At 37.0% G+C, this 19,421-nt stretch overlaps 1 protein-coding gene across 1 annotated transcript; it reads right to left on the bottom strand.

The window, feature by feature from the left end:
• Window positions 1-2,210: 2,210 nt before the first annotated feature.
• Window positions 2,211-19,411, bottom strand: Icos (inducible T cell costimulator). The gene is made up of 5 exons (XM_047546084.1): window positions 19,280-19,411; window positions 6,130-6,468; window positions 5,333-5,439; window positions 4,204-4,288; window positions 2,211-2,589 (listed from the first exon to the last, which is right to left on the bottom strand). Exons 1-5 carry the CDS (start codon window positions 19,335-19,337, stop codon window positions 2,576-2,578), a joined length of 603 nt encoding a protein of 200 aa, XP_047402040.1. The 5' UTR covers window positions 19,338-19,411; the 3' UTR covers window positions 2,211-2,575.
• Between the last annotated feature and the right edge of the window lie 10 nt (window positions 19,412-19,421).

Below are 19,421 nucleotides of genomic sequence, written 5' to 3'. Positions count from 1 at the left end.
TGAAATAACTGCTTGTCATCCTCAAAAAAAAAAAAAAAAAAACCCAAGACCACGAAGTCTAGATGGAGGAACTGCCCAGACTGAAGGACACTCCAGAGACATGTCTACTAAATGCAAATGGAGGTCCTGAGCAGGATCTTTGGCTACAGAATACATTGTGAAGACACTTGGCAAATCTCAAATGCAGTCTGAGTATTAGATGGTAGCAATGAATTGATGTTAAAATTCCAATATTGATGACTGCAGTCATTTCATAATTGATGACAGTCTTGGAGGACAGTGTTCTTTTTTGCTGGAACTACATACTTTTCAGAAGTGATGAGACATTAGATCCGAAACTTAGGAAAAAGAGCAGTCTTTTAGCTGTAATTCTATTTTGTAAATTTGGATTCTTTCAAATTTTAAAAAGATGAGAAAAAAGCAGCAGTCCCACTCATTGCACAAGGTCATTCAAGAACAAGGTCAAATTTGCAAGCACTAACTAAGGTCATCATTTCCCTGCCCAAACAGAATACTGTGAGGTATTTTCCAGATGCTGTGTATCCAAAGCATATTCTTTAATTCCTACTACTGCTAAGATGTACTTAATAAATAGCTTCTCTTAAAACCAGTTTTTATTTCACAGAAATTTAGTCCTTTACCAACTCATTTTGAAATGTTCAATGTTGAGATGAGAATACTTTGTGGTACACCTTAGGACAGCCAAAGCCATGAAGGCTGTCCTCCCCACCCTCACCCCCCACAACCAGCTCAGGGAACACCTCTGCAAAGCCAGCCAGGTGGCCAACTAAAAACAGAGAATACCATACTTGATTCAAATTATAAGTTCAGTACTATACTGTACACATCAAGCATTACACACGCTTAACACAATATAAGTATGCATAATGACATATCAAGTCTCACTTTTAAAGTAAACCAGAAGCAGGAAATAACAATGAGGTTGGAAACTCATAAAAACTACCTAATGAGGTCCTCATTTTACATAAAATTAAAAATTTTGTTACATACACACTAGCTGCTTCAGAAGCCTTAGGCATGTGGGCAGAAAGTGGAGAAAATATTCCAGCTAAGAATAATCCCATGTTACATGTATTTAAGAACCTTTCCAGCCAAATCATATTCTAAAGAAGATTATCTTAAAGGGTCAGGGCCAGTTTCCAGGCTGAATGCATTGTAGAAGGAACTGTCCCCTAACCCATGTGTACTTTTTCACAGGTTCTAGAGGTACGAAGCTGGAGGAGATCTGTTCTGATTCCCAGGGTGACTTTAGTCTCTGGGGTACAGTAACTGGCTGTCCCTGGTTCAGAGGAGTCTCAAGCCTGGAGCTCTGTGCAAGTCCAGAGGGCTGCTCTAAGCTCATGGGGACCATTCTAACCTGTCAAGCCCAGAGGCAGCATGGCTGCAACTTGACAGCCGTCTTCCTAAACTGCAGCTTTCAGGCTAAGTGAATTATTCACTCTACCCCAGGAGAATGCTTGCTGATTAAACATGGTTTTGTTTGTTTGTTTGCAATTTTTATATGATCCATAAAAATAGCCAAGCTTGTGATTAATAGCACCATGAAAACACAGATAATGGTAGAAAACAGGGTAATAAAATGAAGTTGCTTTTGATTCTGGGCATGTTTCCTACCACTAATATTAACAAAGTAAACCATTTTAACTGAATTTGGGGAAGTAAGATGTTTTTCTAGAGAAAAAAAATCTTCTTGTAGGGTGAATATAACACAGAATATAATTTTCCTGTATTCTCCCCACAAGATATATATATATATATATATATATATATATATATATATATATATATATTTGTGTACATGTGTGCATATGTGTGTATACAATTTTATTAAGCAACAGAGGAAAATATGTAGACATAGCTTCTATTCAGAATGGTGCAAGCTGTCAAGTAAGAATGTAGATATATTTTTAAAAGGAAAATTGAAGGCAGGAGAAGACATCTGAACTCTTGGTGGAGTGGTCCAACTAAGGCCCAGAAATTGGAAGAGAGCACTATGAAGGTAGTAATATATTGGTACAATATAGTATACATCAACATCCCAAAAATAAAATAGCTACAGTTGTGAAGCATCTCCCTCTACTGTCTGATTTCAAAAGGAATACTCGTCCCTACAGAAAAGAGAGGTAATCTGTTCATAAAATGAGGACAGATGCTGGCCCTTGGCTACCCATTAGCTTTGCAGATTAATACCCTTGGCATCTTGAATTTTTTTTTTAGATGCATTTGTTTTACTAGCTGGTGCATTGCTAGGAGCAGATGCAGAGAGGCAGGGACTCTATCCCAATGTGGTCTGTTTGTCGAGCACACATGAGCAGGGCCTTCTATAAGGCCAGTTGCGAGAGGGTGTTTGTTTTGAGTGAACCCAGCAATAGTGAGGCAGTCTGTTAAAATCACTCTCCACTGATAGAGTCACTGATCCAGATTGAACAAAACATCAACAGAAGATAATATGTCGTCAAAAACTGTCGGATTCTCGGTGGTCCAGGAAATGAAGGCATCTTGTACTTCAAAGTTGGTCCCCCAACCAATGTGGTTCATGCCTGGGTGCCAGAGATTATGAGGTCACATCTGTAACAAAAATTAAGTGTAAATTCTTTAAAATCTATGCACATGCCAAATCCCTTCAACAGGCTTTCCCCTTTCCCTCTCGTACCCAAACCCACACACATAGACACACACACCATCTGAATTCTTCTTTATGTTTCAAGACCGTACCAGTTCCTCATTTTTAAGTTTTATTCTGCCCACTCTCAAGGGCTATAAGACATTCTCTTAACACTTCATTCTAGCTGCTGCTGGAAGGGAGGGGACCACTTTCTGCACATGTCCCCTACTCCGGTGCAATAGCCCCGCTCTGCATCCCTCTGCTCCCCTGCTTTCTCTGAAGACCTGAGAACAGGCTTATCCCAAGCACAGGGCACATCTCAGGGATGAGGGCAAGCTAATGTTCCCAGCAGGCAGTTCCAAACCAGTGGTGATGGAACCAGTGGATAAATGCCCCACGTACCTTCCTTCAGGAGAACCATTCTGACATCTGATGAAGTCAGGCCCCTGTGACCTAGAGCTGAGGCCTTGGCAATGCACCCCCAACTTCCCACTTGCCTTTTTTCCTTGCCTGTCTCATTCCCTATTCTGCTCCGTCACACCTTTTCCTGGGTTCACCTCCCAAGTAAGACACTTGCAACCCAAATACCCATTTCAGATTCTGCTTTCAGGGACCCAAACTAAGACAGAACACATTATTATGAACACAATGATTGGGATAATTTTTTTTTTCAATTGCAATGTAACAAAACAAAGTTCTTTGCAACCATCAAAGCTACGGTACTGTCTAGAGAACCAAACGCATTATTGAACCCTATGGGCATCAATTTTTGTTATCTAAAAAAAGGAGGGGATGGACTAACAGTGCATTTTTAGCTCCCTTTACTGCTAAAATTCCTTGACAACAGAAGCTGTCTCTGTGCCTTCAGTACAGTCCTTCACCACCAAGGGTGGCAAAAATGCAGAGGCTCCTCTTTCCTTACACACTTCGCATCATTCGAGCCTCAAAGGTGTAAGACATACAAATTTTCCACAATGGAAGCTCCAGACTTTCTGGATGCTCCTCACAGTAGGCAGCACCTAGTTCTAACTCTCAAAAGAAAAGGTCACTTCCACCTACCTAAGGTTTCTAAGGCCATTCATGGTTCCTAGCCTTGCCCTCTCTTTGCATAGATATACCCGAATGTCTTCATTAATCTCTCCTTTCCCATCACCTGTAGGATGAGTCCAGGTCTCTCTTCCTAATCTCGGTGTAAAATTCTCAAACGTCTATGCAGTCCCCACAGCACCACACTCAAAAGTTCACACTTAACTCTTCACGTCAATGCTCATCATATGACCTGATGAACTTTTCAACAAAGAAGATTTAGGATCCTTCCAGTTTTTTAAGTAACACTTAGAAAATTACCTTGACGAAGTTGTGGCTTATGAACTTTTTAATGGGTTATTTATTTTTAATAGAAATACAGTTTGTGTTAAATATATTTGAAAATAATATACTGCAGAGGGCCTGGATTCTGTTAAGGTAAAAATTCACATTTTTTTTTAACAGAAAATACTAAAATGAGACCTTAGGGATGCCTACTTTTCCTTTGAAACAACCCTCTTCCCTCCCCAAACCTCCAGGTGGAGCCGTACCTGCAAGTCTGGTTTTCTTCGCTGTGTGCACGGCTGCCATGAACATGTATTCGCTGTTGGGGTCATGCACACTGGATCCGTACTTCTGAAAGAAAAAGTCAGAAACGTGACTCGTCATCTGCTCTTTGCCATTTTTCATGCCTATTTTCTATTTTTTGTTGAAGAGATACATGACAAAAGGGTGATCATGAACTAATTCCTGGTGGTGGGTTAAGTATAACGGTACTAAAAAGACTTCAAGTACTAAGAATTTTCTGCCAAATTTCCTTCCTCATTTTTGCCCCTTATTGTTCCTTCCCCAATCAACTTGGATTGTGGCACTGCCTCAACTTAGATTGTGGCACTGACTCAACTTAGATTGTAGCACTGTTTCATCTTCTTCCTTCTTTCCTTCTTTTCAAATTCTATTCTGGCACAGATACACGCACCACCTGGCACACTGTGTGTGCATTTCAGTATTAGCACACGTGCATAATATGCAGAATGACATAGGGTCTCTGAGTCAGAACCTGCAATGTAAAAGACTAAAAAGAATGTCCTACAGACATTATTTAGATTTTTTTTTTTTATTTTGCCGTCGTCTTATCTCTATGAATAGATTTTCAGCAGTTTTCATTAAAAGCAAGGAGTCTAGTAACTTGCCAGGAAAAGAAGCTAGCAATTTCCTTCTCAGCTACTACTGGCACATTATAAGATTTTTTGCTGGTATTCTTAATTTACCAGTTACGTGAGACCTACGACTAATTGTTTCATCTTTTCCCTGACTCTTAGGAATCTTAGATTCAAAGCTATGTTTAGTAATTTCAAAAATCAGAGACATCTATTTGAATATTTTAACCTTCTTCCTAATCTTTTGTCTCCCTTGACCCCAATTTCCTATCTTTTTTGAATAATAATAATCATAACATAGCTCTATAAGCCACTGAGTCTTTTTGGAATGAAGCAAGTTGTAAAATAAACAAATAAACAAGCTCCGTTCCAACTTATTAGTTTAATTAGTAGGTATATCTTAGGGAAAAAGAATTGTCAACCTTTTGATCAAATAACTCTGGCAAAGAGCAATGTGTATTTTTGATGAGTAAATAACTACTCAGGAAAGCATATGCAAGAAGAGATAGAAATTTCTTACCTTTTTTGTAAACCAAAAAATAAAAAAGCATCCAAAAGTGTACACAACAATAAAAACTGCACATCCAATGGGTAACCAGAACTTCAGTTGGCAACAAAGCTGTGATTCTGGATTGCAAAAGAGGCATGTTAATTAAAAAAACAAACAAAAAACTCTGAGAATCAAATCTCTTTCAGTGCTGAATCATGAGTTCTTTTATAAAATTTAAAGGAGACATTAGTCATATAAAGTTTTTCTTCATTAACATCAAGAAATTCAGTAAATGGTAGCTAATATCACCTCAGTATTATAGCAAGGATCCAGAAACTAAAACCTAAGAAATCTACCAACATATGTTTACAAATGTGGTCAATACTGTATTTTTGCAAAAGAGTAAGTAGGAAAAGTAATGGTATAAAACCATGATTTTTAATCATTCTCACTACATTAACAAACTCAGCAGCAATAAAACACTTTATACCTTCCATTAACAGAGGTAATCATGGTTAAGCTATGAATTGGGGTATTTGTCTTAAATTGTTCTGTTTTTCATTGGCGTGTGTTTTAAAGACAACGTGACCTAATTCTAAGTCAACAGTGTCAACAGTCTATGTGATTAAATTACATATTACCAATAATACCAATTATGATTAATAATAAATCATGTCTTGTATATTTCATCAAAAAATGATCTGCCATCAACTACACCTAAATGAACTCTAACAGGAAAGGTACTTGTTTAATTGTTTTCATTAGTGAGAAAAGTTGTCAGAATGTATATGTACTCTTAAGCCCCAAACATAAAAGCAATGTCTTACCATAAATATGCAAATATTCTCTGCTAAGAATCTTTTCTTGAAAAGGAGGAGGATCAAAAATTGATAGGTTGCAGACGTAATAGCTGCCATGAGAACTGTCCAAGTTATTTAGAAAAAAGGAGACACTGTTGTTGGATAACTGAGATTGGCAGAATTTCATATTCCTAATGGACACCATGTTTCCACTTCCCTTTATCTTAGTGAGATCACAGAGTACTTGCCTCCCTTTCAGTAACTCCATTTTAAACTGCTGGACAGTCTCAGGGTATTTGCATAAAATTTGTACACCTCCATTGTGAAATGTAAACATATCAAACTTGGCAGAATCATTGATTTCTCCTGGATAAAAAGAAAGAAAACAAAGCAAAGTGACGTTTTGTGAATATATTGCCCTAATAATTATATTTAAACATAAAAGTAATCTCTTCATAAAGTCACCTCTATTGCACCAAAATGAAAGATTTTCATGTACAGGCTAACAAAGAAAAGAATATAACAAAAGGTAAAACCATGACCCAGAAAAAAACCTAATTAGAAATGTGCTTGTCTGATATGAGTATGTGATACATAAAGTATTAAGTATTCAATAATACATATAAATAGATCGAATCAAACAAATATGGGCCCTCACAATGGAGACCGATGGTAAACAAATAATTATGTAGTGATACACCATAATTTGTGCTAGGAATGGAGAACTATTCAGATATATGGTTGGGCTGGAATAGGTTATAATTTTGATTGGAGGATCAGAAAATGTCCATTGAAAGAAGTGACTTTTTCAAAAGAGAAATTGAAAGTTGCATAGCTGTTAGTTGAACAAAGAGAGATTAGGGGAAAGATACTATTTAAAAGAAAAACATTTTTAAAACTACAAAATAGCCAAAGCTAAAATTGGACAATTACATATAAATAGATATTTACATTATACCCTCCCACTGCAGAATAAAAGAACAGATCAATTATGTTCAAATAATAGGGATGGGTTTCTCTGAACCTCACTCCCCAGAAATGAATCAAAGCCTGATAATAGAGGTAAGGTTTCATATTTTTGCTTACTTTCTCACATTTTAAGAAAACTTTAAGCTCAAAAGAACCAAAGTTATTTTTGTGAGCTACATGGGTATCACAGGAGGAAACTGAAATGACATTAGACTGGTTGCAGATTCTGAGCTACTAGTTTATAAGTTCTTTCTTTTACTTTTTCTGATCCTTTTAATTTTTTAAATATGATAAAGTTTCATTCTGATATTGGGAAAAAATTTATTAGCATGAAATTTTTTTTTACTCAAGTTTTGAAATCTTTTTTTTTAAGAAGATTAAATAAGTATAAAGAACTTTAAGAAAAATTTCCCAATTCTCCAGGGAAATAGAAATACTGTTTGTATGTTTTTGCTCTTTATCGTCCAGATACATGCTACTTTTACATAGCAAATGTTATTTTGTGTTCTGCTATTGTCATTTAATGGCATATCATGAACATTTTATCATCTTAATTTTCTTTTTAAATGATTACATAATCTGCCATCATGTTAATCTATCATAACCTATTAAAATTAATCCACTAAGGTGGGCTATCAGGGTTCTTTTCAGCATTTGGCTTTTATGTAAATATTATGGTATTTTGCCAAAATATTTAAACATTATTATAACACTGTGTATCTTCATATTGCTTTCTTAATTAAGTGTTCCAATTTGTATTAAGACCAGTAGCATAGAAGAGGATTGAATTGCTGTGTCTCTTCTTGCATTAGTTTCCTCAATTTCATCTAAAGTTCACAGTTACTTATTTTCTTTAATATCTCTAGGCTTAAACTTATACCCCTTGTATTTCTAGGGAATAGATTTTCAGATTAGGGATTTGATTATGAAAAAAAGCACAAGTGTTCCAGTTTTCAGTTATGGAAATACAGATTGTTCAGCAGTAAAACAACCAAAAGCCCCAACAAAATGTCCAAAAATAATATTAAAAGGATTAAATAAGGATTGACTAAAAGAGGAGAAAGTATCAGGTTAAATTTGTAAAGAGACCCAGAACCCAGAAAAAGAAATAGAACTTAGAAGCTGCTTTTTCTCTGAAAGCATTTGTTGATCTCCCAAGTTCAAACTGTGTGTGTGTGTGTGTGTGTGTGTGTGTGTGTGTGTGTGCGTGTGTGTGTGTCTGCAAAGTAAGGAATCTAACAGACTTTCTTCTCAATAATCTTGGACCCCAAAGAGTTACATACTTGGAGTACAGGAAACTAGAAGTAAACCAACTCTCAAATGGAGTCTACCCCACCTTCAAATCACTTCAATACTCCAGAAAGTCTCAGTCCTTGAAGTTGATTTGAGGAGATACTAGACTTTTATTACCACCAGGTTTTTAAAGCAAAATTGCAGTCTATTCTAAGAAAAAGTTTTAAATTCTACACATACTATTAAATGCAATGATAAGAACACTATTAAAAATAGCAAAACACACAAAAAATAAGGCAACAATATAAACAATAAACTACAGAGACAAACCCACAAATAATTTATAATCTTTGAATTATCAGATCTACAAAATAAGACAGTTGAGCTTATTATGTTTAAGGAAATAAATGACAAACTCATAATAACATCTGCAGAGCACAAGAAAAATTTTTAAATTAATTTTAAAAGAACCAATTAGAACTGGGGAAAATATGGCACTAACTGAGATTAAAAACTCAATGGATAGTTTAAAGGAATTTGATGAGGCTATAGAGAGAATTGAAGAACTAAAAGATAGTTCAGAAGGCAGTTGCAATCCACAGATACATGAATCCCAATGAATCACAAGCAAATTTCTTAAAGATTACATGCACACCTTACACGTATCTTAGTGAGAATCCTAAAAGAAGTTAGAGAGAAAAATACGCACTTATTACTTTCAAAGAAGCAACTATTAAAACTGGCAGGTGAAATCTGAATATCAGCAACAAAAACCATGATGCATCTTCAATGTGCTGAAAGAAACTACCTATCAACCTAGAACATTCTGTCTAGGAGGACAGTAAAGATATTTGCAATTTGAAACTTTGATAGTGAAGTGTGAATGTTGAGACTTCTTGCATAATCACTAAAAGAAAAATACTAGAACTATACCCTAAGTAAGTATCATAAAACCAGCCTAATAGTTTTGTCTAGGGGTTGGGGGGTGGATTAGAATGATGAAGGAAACACACAGGGTGAAAAACCTTCTGTGTGTGGACAATGGTTTACTTCTTGGTCTGTGGTTATTATAGGGGGTGGGATAATATACTCTACCATTATTTATTAAATTGTGCATTTATGCTTTGGTCACATTTCTATGTAGACATTTTGTTTTACAATAAAAAAAGTCAAAAATATAGGGAGAAAATAATCCTTGTTTCAATTTTTTAAATGGAAGGAACAATGTAAGCAAAAAGGAAAAAACTGACAGAAGATAGATACAGTCTACATTAGATTAAAATGAAGCACATTTTGCTTGGGGACTTACTTGTCCTAGAGTGAATTATGTTGTGCAACTCTTATTTTGATGCTTTTGTCTCCACTGTCTACTGCAGAAGATAAGATCATCGGACTGGTTCTCTTAAAATTGTTCAGAGCAAATTTCCCAAACACCTTAGGATGGCAGCAAAAAAACCACAAAGAGGTCTTGGGGCAAAGGTGTCTGCTGCCACTGTATACACAAACAAACATAGATGCCTTGTGTTCTGTTTTTGAAGATAACTTGGTCAGCAGCTTTTCCCCCTTTTGTGCCCACTTTGTGACCTACCACCCAACATAAGTTGGAATATAATGATGGACATGCACTACAGTGTTTCTCAAGGAAACCAAAAACAAATTCTTTTCTAGCCAGGCTCTGTGACTAGGGTATCCTTTAAACATCCATCTCCTCATCTGTGAAATAAGAAAATAAAATGGAAACACCTTTCCAACAGTTACTTTGTCTGGATCATGATCAAAACCTACCCATCTGAGATTGCTAAACCAAGAGAGCTAAAACATTGCAGTTGGGTGAGTCCCCCAGAGAGGAGGCCATAATCTTGTCTTAAAATGGAATATTCCAAGAAGTCAGAAAAATTAAAATGAATGCACCTAAATTTCTTTCCCACAAAAGTATTTAGGAGGGCTTGGAAAGGTTCCATTTTTCTTGGATGACAGTATCAAGTTATGTGCCATTGATATCGACTAGGGATTCCAACTTGCCATTTCTATTGGGCATTCTTAATTATTCTTTTTATCATTTTTTTGCTTCAAAGCCACCTGAGTCACCTTTTCACTATCTCTGTAGTCTGTAGTCATAAGACGGCTGATTTAGGTTTGTACATGCCCAATGCTTAATCTTTCCATCTGGAAGACATTTGATGACTTTGAGTCTGTCATTTGAGAGTTTTCAACCATGGTAATTAATTGATTACAAAATTATGTTGATGCCCAAGAGCAGATCTATTCAGATACCAAATCACAAATAATTCTTTGTGATAGTATTTTGAAAAAATAATATCAAAAGGAGAACATCGCTTACAAAATGGTTGCATTTAGTGGATACACAAGTTATGGGAAATCAGAATATGTTAGTGTATTGTAACTGCAGAAACAGCTAGACTATTTTCTCCACTCCTTGTGATATTCTGAACTTCAAGTCAATTTTAATATCCAGTGTCTGCTTTGATTGGTTGGATGTCAAATTTGTCTGGCTGATCGCTCTGTCGTACCAGTAGTTAAAAATTTTTGAGTGTCCTGCACATCAATCTCTTTCTTCTTGCTAATTTTCCTTCCTCTCATATTTACATTTTCTTCACATACAGTCTCTTAATTAAAAATTTTTCTCCAAAATATCCTCTCTTACACTGTCTTTGATATGCTCATCACTCTTCCTAAGCTACCACCGCCATCTCCAGTAAATGTTCATGCACACGGTCAGTCCACGTTCCGATCCTGAGGGCACCCTTGCTTTCACTCGCCCTATTTCCTGTAACGTAAGTCAACCAATTCCCAGCATCATACACAGGCAGATCTGGAGAACTTAGAAATCACACAGAAAGTCTCTGTGTACCGACAACTGAAGGCCCAGACAGAATAAATTATTTGCCTGAGGTCACACAATTTCTTGGATGCAGGAAAGATTTTTGGTTCAGTCCACAAAGTATTGTTAGTAACAATGAATAGAAGTGTAATAGAAGCAGTCAGCCATGTGAACCTAGACATGGTCGCCATCTTAAAAGACCACTGCTAAAATCTATCACTGGGAAGAAGGCCTAATTTTCTGTTCCTCTGTTTTACAGCCAACAAAATCTACCCACTTCTCCATCTAAGCTGCAACTGGTCAAAATCGCAGTCATCTCTCTGGCGCTAGAAGAGCTCACTAACTTTCTGTTTTCACTTTTGCCCGTTTATAATCCCTTCTCCACCAAGAAGCCAGAATGATCTTCTGACATAGAGGATAAGATAGTATCACTGTCCTGCTTATAAATCTTGCAGGGCCTTCCCATATCACTTGTAATAAAACCCACCCCCGACCCTGCTTCCCAATGACCTACGGCTTCCATGCTACCTCTCTACTGCCTTTTACACCAGTCACTCAACACACCAAAGTCACACTGCCCTTCTGTTTTTATTCCTCAAATATGTGAAGCTGGTTCTTAGGGTTTTGAACTGAAGTATTTTCTCTGATCTTCATATGATTGCTTCTCTCTCCTTATTCAAGAATAAGGATACTTCTTTAGCAACCAGTGAGCACATGACCCACCTAAGTCATTTTCTATCATATTACCTGAAATAGAAAATATTTATCACTATCTGAAATTATGTGGTTTATTTGTTTGTTTACTTGTTTATTGTCTGACTACCCCACCATAATATAAAGCTAAAATCAGGGACTTTGTTGATCATTCATCAATCCATTCCAAGTATCTACAATAGTACCTGGTATACAATAAGTTGCAATAAATATTTATCAGATGGAAGGATGGATGGATAGATGGATAGATGGATGAATGAATGGGCAATACAAAAATAGATCTCAGAGACATAATCAACCTAGGGAGATAAAGCATGGAATATAGAATATAAGAACTAAAAGTGCTCTTAGAAATGATCAAGGTGAAACTTTTATTTTATATTTTGCATTTACATTTGTTAGGTTAAATTGGGCTCAGAACTCTGGGGATCTTGCCCAGGATTGCAAAACTCAGCTAGGATGTTATCCCAAGGTTAGCTATACCATGGTGCTTTTCTTCTGGAAACAAATACATGAAGACATACAATCACACATACAACTCACCACCCCGACTGGGATGTCAGGTTCTAGTAAAGATTACCTATCTGAACTTTAAAGAAAAAGGCTCTTTAACTTAAAATACCCACTAGGATCATAAAGACTTGTTTAGCTGATCAATTGTTCTCTTGGCTCTTTGATGTCTATGAAGGAAAGGACAGGTTCAAATCTAGTTGATTTTTTAGATCCTCGGCATGCACAGTATGGCCAGGACAGTGGGCCCTGGACCAGTGATTGTTCTGACACTTCCCAATGTTTATTTACAGCAGGTTAGTGATTTACTATATAAACATCACATTACATCTTTTGGGAATTGAAACACTGTCAGAAACACAAATAAAAAGATGTTCTCTTATATCCTGGTAATGAGTCTGAAAACCTGACTACTACATGTAAGATATCTGTTCACTTTCGGCTATTTTACTTAATCACATTAAGTATCATGTCCCGTGGGGTGTATTCTTCCCAAAAGAGGCTCCACCTGTTGACTACTACTATGATTCTTATCATGCTGTCTTTGCTATATATAGACTAATGTTTTCAAGAGTAAAATCAGAATTGTTGTATTGGTTGAGTTTTTTAGGTTTTCAAATTTTTCAAAGATAGGAACCTTTGCATCTCTTTTTGGGGATGTCTTTGCATGTCTTTTATCTGAGAATTGCACGATGGCTCAAGAGTCTATTTGCAAGTTGATTATTTTATTATCTGAAGTATTTATTTTCTTTCACCTACACTGCCAGGACTCTATACATAGTTGTATTATCCCTAGTTAATCCTTTGGAGAAAACATTTGGAGAACTCACATAAGGCGAAGGGTGCAAAACAGATCAGCAATGCAATTTTATTCTCTAACTCAGACTGCTAACCACAAACCTCTACAAAGGTCTCGGAGTGATAAAAAGATAAGATCTCCTGAGTTTGCAATTATTGATGGTGCTTATTAAACACATTTTCTGAAATCAAACAATGATAAGCCTTAGTTTGGTACAACCCAGGAATGTTAGACAAGATACAAAGTTCTTAAAATGCCACGCTTATATTACATTTTGGTCACACTTGATATTTTACACAGAAATTCTGGCATTATTAGAAATGTGATTTCCACCTATTGTTTCTACCTTTCATAAAAACAATATCATTTCATATGAGTTTCCTAGCTAACACTTTTAGAATCTTGGTTAGTAGATTTTTATATATGCATCATTTCTATACTTATGTTACAATTCAAAGCCATCTACATTCTGAAGAAGTGATTGAGTTCAGGAAGGTTGAGAGGGTATGCAAGATAAATTCAATATAATTTAATTTTCTAACATTGGGGGGGAAGCCAAGAACTGTGAAGAAAAGTGAAAACAGAGACAAAAAGACAAAAGAATACACACACACACACACACACACACACACACACACACGATGTGTAAATTGTTTTACTCTCTAAGGAACTCTACAGGAGGCATAAAACAACTCTCGGTTCTCTAAGCATGTATAATAAGAAAAATGAAAGATCCATTTTCTCCTCCTTAAAAGTTATTTTCTCTGTGAAAATGGAAAAATCCCAAAGGTGTTATAAAACTTTGTAGCAATAGTCACAAAGTAATTAACTGTGACTATTAGTTATTTCATTGCTATTGATTTGAAACAGTCATACTAGGGAAATCTCATGAGATTAAATGAACCCAGCTTCACTCCACCGAGGGGGAAGGAGACAGTTTTAACCACTCTCCACAACAGCCACCTTGTTTCCCATTCCTCGGCTGCTGTGTAAAAGTCTCTGGGCACATGGACTGTGTGGACTCTTTTACATTTATGGCTCCAGCTCTTACTTTGACCACAGTAACTCAGTTCTGTCTCTCCCACTCAACCCTCCAGTCCTTGGTTTCCAATTTCTTTTAGCATCTCTATCTGGATATACAATAACACATCAAGTGTAACATTTCCAAACTGAACTCAATATTCACTCATCAAACCCAAGTCCTATCCTTTAAGGGAGTCACTACTCAGACCCTAGGCCCCTCAGAGTCTTTTTCATTTCTTTCTATTTCTGACTCTTTTCATCTAATTGGTCACCAAGTTCAATTGACTCTATCTCCTGGAGAGCTCTTGAATTCTGCCCTTCTTTTCCATTCTCATTGCCATTCTAGACCTCTTTCATGTCTTCCCTTTCCTGTGGAAACATCTCTTTAGTTATTTGGTTGGCCGTCTCTCCCTGCCTTCATGCTGCTCCCACAATTGTGTTTCTAAAGAGCATTCACTTCCCAGATTCAAAGTTTCCATTAATCTATTGCTTAACCTCCTTCACATGACACAATGTGCCTCCAGAACCCCATAGACCATCTGTGAAAACCACAGTGAAATTGTTGGCCATTCCTTTCACATCAGTACTTGTTTTCATAAACTACAATATCCTGTTACTCCTTTATCTGACTAGAAACCCTTTTCATTCTTTAAGAACCATTTGAAATGCCAACTCCTCTCTCAAGGTCCTCAAAGACTCCAACTAAGCTCTCAATAATGCCTTATTTAAACCGATATATTTATAGCACACAGTCCCTTACAGCCATCATTACCCTTGCCTTTCTTCCTCATTTAACCATGAGTTCTACAAGGATATGGTCTACATCATGGTTGCCTAAATAAGCCCGGGACCTCAAACAGAGTAGAAGAATGCAATATTTTTTAAATGAATGAACAGAAGAAAATGAAGGCTTAGCATGATATTGGCAAAGGTTCTTAGGCTGAAGAACAGAGGAGGAAAAATAGAGTAAGAGATTGTATTTACAAGATACTGGGGGACACTTATTTCCCAGTCCAAAGACCAAGACTCAACCCAAATGATGCCCAACCAGTTCCTGAAATCCAATAGTTTTCAGTAGCTTCCAAATAACAACAGCTGCAAGGGCAGCTTGTAAGTATTAAGTGCCTTTATGCATAGGGTACCGTGTGAGGTGCATTACATGAAATATGCCATTTGCTTCTTGTAACAACTTTGAAGTCAGATTGCCTATTTTTATTTCTATTTTAGAGTTGAGGAAAATGAGACCTGACTAACTGGCCCTGGGTAAACAGCCCAATATCTGGTAGAACCATAATTTGAACCTAGACAATCTGACCCCAGAGTCCACAAACTTAATGAATTTCCTAGTCCAAAAATCTCATCCAAATCCTGCATTTTACAGAAACTAAAGCATAGGAGCTAAAGAAACAAAAAGAAATATTCAGCATCAGGCTAGATATGGAAATTATGTTCAGATTTTTTATATTATATTACATTTATTTTATATTAGATTTCAATATTAAAATAATATCACATAATACATTATATAATATAGATTATATAATAAATCTTAGATATATTATTGCCCCCAAACCCTCAAAATGGTGCCACATATGTGTTCTGTGATTCAAAGAATTATCACATGTCTAAAATATATAAAACAATTTCATAGATATGCAATTACATGTGCTTAATGCTCTCCTTCCCTTAGACATTCATTCACCAGCTATTTTGTTTTACATGGCTCTGCATATTTGAACCTACAGAAAAGTCTGGATCCTGACTCTGGCAGAGTTAAAATTCTTAACTTAATGATCATCCAATAACTTATCTGCCAGTAGAAATGCACAGAAGGGAACTCACACATACAAAAAAAAACTTCCACTATCATTGAATAAGTGCAAACTGGCACTTCTTTGGGATTTTCTCTTTAGTTCTAGACGGGACGAAATAAATAGAACTTTCTTTGTGAGAGCAGCAAAGGGAGTATTGCTCATTGCATGAATGGATTCTTCCATGCTGAATCCTAGAACAACATAAACAAAGGCTGTAAAAAGTTCAATTTCTTAAATTCAAAAATGTTACCTTTCAACAGTCTTTGCTTACAGGAAGTGATATATCTGTATCAAAATGGCTCAGATAGATTATATCAGCTCTGGGGGGTCACCCTGCTTAGAGACAACCTGCTTCCTTTTCACTTTTGCTTGAACAAAGTGGATAACAAGTATCACTATATTGTGCACGACCCACAGGAGATGTTTCTGCCCAGACCTGAGAGATTGGAGAGGCTCAAAGGTCAGCTCATGTCCAAGGACTTCCCTCTGAGCTCTGGAGGAAAAACCAGGTGGTGAAAGGCCCAGGACAGTCTCCCTGCAGTGGTGGAATTCAGGAATCCTCAGCGCCCTCAACAAAGCAGGGGTCCAGGTGGGCTCCCAGTTTCCTGACCCAACACCTCCTGAGGCTTTAGGCAATATCTGCCATCAACATTCCCACACTGCTTTCAGGGTGGTCTTCCCCAAACCAGGTTCATCAGGTCACCCACAAGGTCCCTGTTGCCCAGAAAGTTGAGGAAGAAGCTCTTCTGAATGAAGTAAGAGTTTTCACAACAGTAGAAGAGACTTCTACTGTTTCAGAATCACTAAAAGAACATCATGACTTGGTTAAATTTTACATCAAGATCCACCAAAGACTGGGAATGGCCAAGATTCCCAAACTTCTTAATTTACCAATCAAATAACAAAAATTGACCAGAATTTCTGACACTTGAAATCTGTGTCATGTCTGTGCCACTTCCACAGAGTATGGAAAGAATGTGGATGTTGAAATCAGACCCATGGAGTTCTAATCTCGATTCTGCCACTAACTGCTGTGTAGCAATCCACTTAGCCTTTCCTGGTCTGAGCTTCGATTTTCAAGCATTGACTGAGGTAAGAAAACCTTTGTCTACGTAGCATAAGAAAGACTTCAGTGTTGGAAGGATTAAAAATTTGACCGAGGACCTGTGGGTGCTTAGTTTACCTGAGTTTAGTCCTTTGTGTTTATTGCTTTTAAAATGGCAGTTGCTGAATACATCATCATAGTGGTATTGTGAATATGATGATTACTAGTGTATTTATTATCACCATTTAGCTATTTGTGCCTTAATTTTGCCACCTATCAGAAAATGGCATGCCAACATAGTGTGGTTTTCAAGGGATGAGAGTGAGCACTGGTTTTATTCATTTGGAATCGAAGGTGACTATTATTCCAAATGCACAATTTATTCATCAGCTTAGTCTGGCAGTGGTAATAATCCTACCCCGGGCTAAATCTATTCTTCCACAGAAAGAATACCAATGCCAATTCAAAGCTCTGGTGCATAGTACCAAGAAGCATAACTGCCAAAATGGGTTTGGCATGTTGGAATGGTTTTTAGTAGTACAAATAAGCCCTGCAAAAACTCACACAAATGTTCTTGGAAGAAAATCCAAAATCTTTAACATGGCCCTATGGTCTGAATGATCGGGTCTCTCCTTTCCTCTCCAACCTCACCTTGCGACATCACCAACCTCTTCTCTCTCTGAGCAGAGGCACAGTTGCTTCCTTCCAGCTCTCTGACCATGCTTCATTCCCTCCTGCCACAGGTACTTCCTGCTTACTCTCTTCGTGCTGTGGAATGGCCTTCCCCACCTTCTGACTCTCCTCCTAATTGATTCCTACTGTCGCTCAGCTCTCAACTCTAGTGCCATTTCCACAGAAAAGACTTTAGTGACCCTATACGCCAATCCCACCCACGCATCCACCCCATCTAGCCAGGCTCCTCCTTACATCTTCTCGTACAACTGTGTTTTGCTTGTAACTACTGTTAATTCCTGGAACTGTTTCATTAGTGTCTCTCTCTCCCTAGCATTGGATTCGTTTCAGGAGAGCAGGAGAGACCTGGTTTTGCTCTCCTTGTACAGGTCGCAGCTAGCCCAGCACCTCCTACAGGGCAAAAGTTGGTGCTACACGAGGGAACAAATGAATGAATGGACTTCAATTCCAGAATTATCCATGTTATTTATGCTGCTAAAGGACTTTGTGAGGTTGCAGGAAAGGCAAGAACAAATGAGTAGCCACAACTGCTCTTGGGACTTGTTACAAGTAACAATTTACTCTAGAGAGCATTTGAAGAACTGAAATAGGACACCATCAAACATTGGACAAATTCAGTTTGGGTTTTGAACTTTTTTTTTTTTTTTTTTGAAAGAAAAGTAATATGTATTTCTTTGTACCATTGGAATAAAAGGCATTTCTAAATGGGATTAGACTTACTAAAAGTTCTGCCTTTACTTTTTCTGTTAACAGAACTTCCCCATTTAATATAATTTTACTTGACTTTCCCCAGTCTCAAGAATAGAGCCCAGAGTTAAAAAAAAGAAAAGAAAGAAAAATGTATAGAGTAAAAAGCACATATATTAATTTACATTACATATAACATAATTAAATTGTTCGTTTAGAGTCTAATGTATACCACATGAGAGAAAGAATCAAAGACTCCAAAATGATTTTTTTTATGTCTACAGGAGTTAGAAAGATTTTTAATCATCCACTCCTCCTTGGCCTTTCAGGAGTACTCTCAAACTTAGTGTCAATAAAAACCCTATGACAGCTGACATATTTCAGATAACAGACCATCCAGGTAAGATTAAAATCAAAATCCTTCTTTGAAGCACTTCTGTTTTATTTTCTACCGTAGAAGAATTCCTAGCCCAAATGCCAGGGCTATTTAATTCTCATTCTGTTGACACAAGTTATTTTTCCTTTCATCTTTCTCCAAGAACAGTAAGCCCCTCTTCTACTTTATCCTCTGACAGGTAAACCAAGCAGGTAATTTAAAAATTTAATGGTTTGTTGAAACATATTTTTCATTCTAAAGCACAGTATCAAAGGCAGCAATGCAAACCCAGTGCCATCCAAGTGACCTGGGGACATGGTACCCCCATCCATGTGGTCGGGCTGCTCTGAACAGTTGCTGGTTTCAAAAAGCAAGACCACTTTCTATTTGGTGCCTCATTTTTATACTTTTGATTTTTCCTAACGCTCACCTGAATTATAACTTAATAAAAAATAGTCAAAAGGCCACTCACCTGTTAGAAGTTCGATTTGGGAGCAGAAAACAAAGAAATACCAGAGGTCTGACTTCATGTTTGCCAGAAATAGGTCTGGTCCTCTCCTTCTGTGTTCAGAGCTGACAGTTAGTTCATGTTCTTAATTGTTTTCTATTTCCTG

This window comes from Sciurus carolinensis, chromosome 3, assembly GCF_902686445.1.
Source record: "Sciurus carolinensis chromosome 3, mSciCar1.2, whole genome shotgun sequence".
In the NCBI taxonomy this organism is placed as follows: Eukaryota; Metazoa; Chordata; class Mammalia; order Rodentia; family Sciuridae; genus Sciurus; species Sciurus carolinensis.
Note: the sequence above shows the minus strand (reverse complement) of the source record. Positions and strands in the feature narration are given on the sequence as shown.